We start from the raw sequence: 4,893 nt of genomic DNA on the forward strand, positions 1-4,893 counted from the left end.
GCTGCCCGCGGGGCCCGGGATGGCCACCACCGCGGGCGCCGCCACGGCCGGCAACACCATGAGCTCCTGCAGCACCACGTAGCCCGGGGGGGCCACCACGACCGCGGCTGGGGGCCCCGGGGCCGAAGTCCCGCCGCCCCCCGCGGCGGGCACCAGCTCCAGCTGCAGCTCCCGCTGCACGGGGGTCAGCTCCAGCTGCACTTCCTGCTGCTGGGCTCCCAGCTCCACAGGGGTCAGCTCCAGCTGCACCTCCTGCTGCTCCTCCAGCTGCTGCTGCTGCTGCTCCAGCTGCTGCTCCAGCTGCTGCAGCTGCTCCTGCAGTTTGAGCTGCAGCTGCCGCTGTTCCTGTTGTCTCTCCAGCTCCTGCCGCTGCTGTTCCAGTTCCTGCTCCGTTCCCAGGTCCACCGGCATGAGCTCCAGCTCCACCTCTTCCTCCTCCTCTGGCTCCAGTGGACGGGGCTGCTGCTGCTGTTGCAACTGTTCTTGCTGCTGCAACTGCTGTTGCTGCAACAGCTGCTGCTGCTGCAGCTGCTGCATCTGTAACTGTTCCTGCTGCTGCAGCTGCTGCTGCTGTAACTGTTCCTGCTGCTGCTGCAGCACCTGTAACTGTTCCTGCTGCTGCAGCTTCTGTTGCTGTAACTGTTCCTGCTGCTGCAGCTGCTGCTGCAGTAACTGTTCCTGCTGATTCTGCTGTTCCTGCTGCTGCTGCTGTTGTAACTGTTCCTGCTGCAGGTGTTGTTGCTGCTGCTGCTGGTGCTGCTGTAACTGTTCCTGCTGCAGGTGTTGTTGCTGTAACTGTTCCTGCTGCAGGTGTTGTTGCTGCTGTAACTGTTCCTGCTGCAGGTGTTGTTGCTGTTGCTGCTGGTGCTGCTGTAACTGTTCCTGCTGCAGGTGTTGTTGCTGTTGCTGCTGGTGCTGCTGTAACTGTTCCTGCTGCAGCTGCTGCTGCTGCTGTAACTGTTCCTCCTGCTTCTGCTGTAACTGTTCCTGCTGCAGGTGCTGCTGCTGCTGCTGCTGCTTCAATTCTAGCTGCCATCCTGAGGGCTGGCTTTGTGGTTGCTGCTCTGGTTGCAGCTCTGACTGTTGCCGCTGCAACTCCAGCTGTCTGGGCGCTGCTTCCTCAGCCAGTTCCCTGGCTCCCGTTGGGGCAGAGCTTGTTGGCTGTGGAGGGCTGCCGTTCTTATCCTGAGCCTCTTCTTCCTCTTGACTCTCACTCCCACCGCTGCCACCTGTAGTGCAAATGGCAGGAAGCCAGGAGAGAAGGATCTACAGGCAGCTCTCAGGGTCGGACCCCCACAACCTCCCCGCTTACCCTGCCCCATGGACAGCCACTCTAGGACACACCGCTGAGCTCTCAGCAGGGACCCAAAAGCACCAGGTCAATTGGCCATGGCAGTGTGGCAGAAACTGAAATGCCCAGAGGTGCGGGGCTGGCTTAGAAATGTGCCCGAAGGACTGGGGTCACGTGACTCTGGACCCTGGCTCTCCAGCCTCTCCTCTGGGCCTTCCTCCACACAGCCTCCATGCTTAGATATTGGCCGTGACAAGAGCCTGGATGTCTGGGGCTCCCCAACACCATTCCCCGAGACGTCACTTGTGCTTAACTACTATACAGTGGGAATCAGTGAACAAGCCACTCCGACAGCCACAGGCCCACGTTGAACTCTGACCTCAGTTAGGATCACGCCTTAAGTAAGTGAAACTTGCCTTCTTTGTAATTAATGAAGGATCTCTGTAAAGCTGCCTGGAAGTATTACTACAGGTGGTTTCTAAAAGTCCCCGAAGTGTCAGAGAGAGCACGACGTTTCCAGTGGCAAGTCCTCAGATCAGGCCCTACCTCAACCAGTTAGCAGCTGTCAGCCTCCTGCGGCCTCAGAGCCCTCCCTGTTGGTAACAGCCTCAGGATACCCACACTTCCAGCTTCATGGGTGAAGCAGGAAGGGGCCTGGCATAGCCTCTAGAGCCTAGCAGGTGCTTGACAAATCCCTCTCCCTGTGGGCTAGATTAGTCTGCAAACTGATGAACAGTTTGGAAATACCAAGGACACAACTAGCCCCATTTGAAACAGCCTAGAAACGGGACATGTTTGAGATTGTTAGTCTGGAACGGAAAGGACTAACTCCAGAGCCCCACATCAGCATGGTGACCGACGAGTTATGTAACCTCTGGGAATCTGAGTATCCCTTTCTGCAAAATGAGATCGGCCCTTCTCACGGACACGGTGAAAAGTTGAGGGCGTACAGGTGCGGCCCAGCGTTGAGCAGGTGTAGAGTAACCCCTGCCTCCTATGTGTCACTCCGTGGTCACGTGTTACTGTCTGCACAATATCCACATGTCATTTCTCATTTCGAGCATTCATACTATGTTCCCAGGAAGTCCAAGGAGGCTTGCTCCATTCCCAAGTCTGATTTCAAGGTTTGTTCTTCTTAGTGCCTCATATTTTCAATTTTGTAACAGAAAGCAGGGGTTCGATTTATAAAATTTTGCTTTCCGGCCACTTTTCCAGGAGTATATTGATCTAATAAAACCAAGGGATATCTCCATGCAAATAATTTCCTTTTAGAAAACTGTTCCTAATAATGTTTGCTTAGGCTAACGGACAAGTATTTTTCACATACACACACCAGCCAGGACACACACGTGCACGGGGAGCAAAGACAGCCACGCAAACGTGTCCCTCCACCCCCGCCCCCCCCCAGCAGGTTTGAGACACTCCAGCGTCCTGCCACCTCTGGGAGCAGCAGGGACACGTCAAGCCTCTGTGTAAGTCCTCACATTTCTAGCACCACACTTGACCGTGTGGCCAGTCCTGGCTTCTTGCAGCCACATCAGCATTTCTAATAGTGATGTTTTGGTAAATAAGTTTTTAAGTGTCATCTGATGTGCATACCCTTGTAAGACTTTTCTTGGTTAAATATTTGAGCGGGAAGACCCCTCATTTCATCCACACATCACCACCCAACCTCTCCAATTCCCTTGGTTCTTTTCATGCTGTTTGACCCTGGGCCAGCCCTCACTTAGTGCCCTCAAAGGACAAAGACAGGAATTGGCTCCCAGAACCATGATCACCATAGAAAACTGGCCCAGAGGGGTCCCTGAGGCAGAAGACATCTTGGAAGGTTCTGCAGGCCCACATTTGCCTCTGGGCAAAAGGGGAGAAAGAGGGATGGAAGCAGAGGTCAGGCAAAGTGGACAAGGTCAGAGAAGGCCACAGGAAAAAGAGAAGCCAGGGGGCCAATGTCTGAGGTACAAGGGGCAGAGGGAGAGAGCCCCTAAATTCAATCTGAGAACTTGAGCCTAGAGCCCAGGACAGGTGGGAGGACAGTGGAGACTACCTGATCATGGGGGACACGGCAGCAGCTCCCAGCCAGCATACATCCAGCGTTCAGGGTAGGGGCTGAGAATGTCTACACTGTCGGGAGCCTGTCACCAACAGAACCACAGCCTGGTAGAGCCACCTCAGAAAATCCTGAGGCGAACCTGCCTGTGTCACTCCAGGCAGCTGAAGTCAGCTGGCATGAGCAGTGGCAGCCCACCCTCCCCACCCGGAAACCACCAGGTGAGCACCCTTGCAGACAGCAGGCTGCCCCCCACCCAGCAGCCCCCTCTCTCTCGGCCACAGCAGGCCTGGGCCTCTGTCAAAAGATCCTCCAGGGGGGCCTGAGGACTATCTCCTGCTTTAGGTCAGAGCTGCATCCCTCTCCAGCCCCTCACCTGACAGGGTGCCAGGCCCTGGGCCCCCATCTTCAAGACACCGGAGCTCCAGCACGAAGGTTTCCGTCGCTGCCCCCAGCTCCATCCTAGCGTTCAGACCAAAATCCCGGGGAGCCAGCTGTGCTGAGAGGAAGGAAGGAAGCTGTTCAGGCGGGCAGGAGTGCTGTGAGCCCCCAGCCCAGTGGCACGGACTGCCGGAGAGCCCTCCATCTCTGCCCTGGGCCCCGGAGCCGGCTTCTCCACCAGGCTGGAAAGGAGGACAGTGCAATCCACAGCTGGGAAGGGAGCAGCGGGGCTGCCTGGAGGCTCAGCTCCCAGGGCCCATTCATTTCGCCCGCAGAGCCAGTCCTCCCTCTCCCAACTTTGCAGGGCCCACGCTCAGCCCCATGCCTCGGGCTGCTGGTGCATCGGTCCTCACTGAGAGCCGCTGCAGGAGCCAGCCTTCACCAGGGAGCTGGAGTCCCGCAACGGACATTTGAGGAAGTTTGCAGAAAAAGAGTGACATCTCACGTCCCACCACCCCCTTCAAAGCACTTCAAGTGTGTTCACCTCCCCGGTTTCTTGCCTCCCAGACTGCTGTTGGGGTTCACCCAGCCTTCCAAGGCCACACGCAGCCCACAGGTTCCAGGTGCCCCCTCAGCTCTCTGGGAAGGCAGGTTTCCAGGGGATGACAACCTATGGAATCAGCCCTGGCCCAGGAGCTCCTGAAGTCTGGAAGGTTCCCTACCTCTCTCCTGCATCCACCCTGGCCCCAGAGGTGTCCCCACATCCAGTCCCGTCTCCCCTCCTAACTCCAGCTCCCCCTTTCAGAATCGGATCCAGAAGCCCTCCAGAGAAGCCCCCCCCCCACCTCCCCGCTTTTGGCCCCTCTCTCCTGGCCGCTGGGCCCACCTGGTGCAGCATTTCCTGCTCCTCACGGAGGCCTCTGCACTAGGGGAGGTGTGGTCAGCAGCGGCTGGAGAGTGCAGGCCAGAGCGTCAGCCAGCTCCTTCCTGAGGCGCCTCCATCCAGAAAGAGCCGGGGAGGCGCTGGGCCACCGGGGGCCTTTCTGGGCACTGCGGCGGGCCTGTCGCTGTCAGGGCTGTCGAGGTCGCCCTGGGCCAAAAAAGGGGCAGGACGGAGTTCGCGAGCAGAAGTTGGTGTCTGCTGCCCGGGGAGGGGGGCGGGAAGGGGCTGGGG

At 57.9% G+C, this 4,893-nt stretch overlaps 1 protein-coding gene across 1 annotated transcript in view; it reads right to left on the minus strand.

Moving 5' to 3' along the window:
- Positions 1–4,886, minus strand: part of ZNF316 (zinc finger protein 316) — a 33,354-nt gene extending 28,468 nt beyond the window's left edge. The window contains exons 1-2 of the mRNA XM_034669526.1: positions 4,606–4,886; positions 3,715–3,856 (exon numbers count right to left, since the gene is read on the minus strand). Coding sequence (XP_034525417.1) covers positions 3,715–3,744 — 30 coding nt within the window. The 5' untranslated portion in view covers positions 3,745–3,856; positions 4,606–4,886. The remainder of the gene's footprint in view (positions 1–3,714; positions 3,857–4,605) is intronic.
- Between the last annotated feature and the right edge of the window lie 7 nt (positions 4,887–4,893).

This window comes from Ailuropoda melanoleuca, chromosome 10 (assembly GCF_002007445.2).
Source record: "Ailuropoda melanoleuca isolate Jingjing chromosome 10, ASM200744v2, whole genome shotgun sequence".
In the NCBI taxonomy this organism is placed as follows: Eukaryota; Metazoa; Chordata; class Mammalia; order Carnivora; family Ursidae; genus Ailuropoda; species Ailuropoda melanoleuca.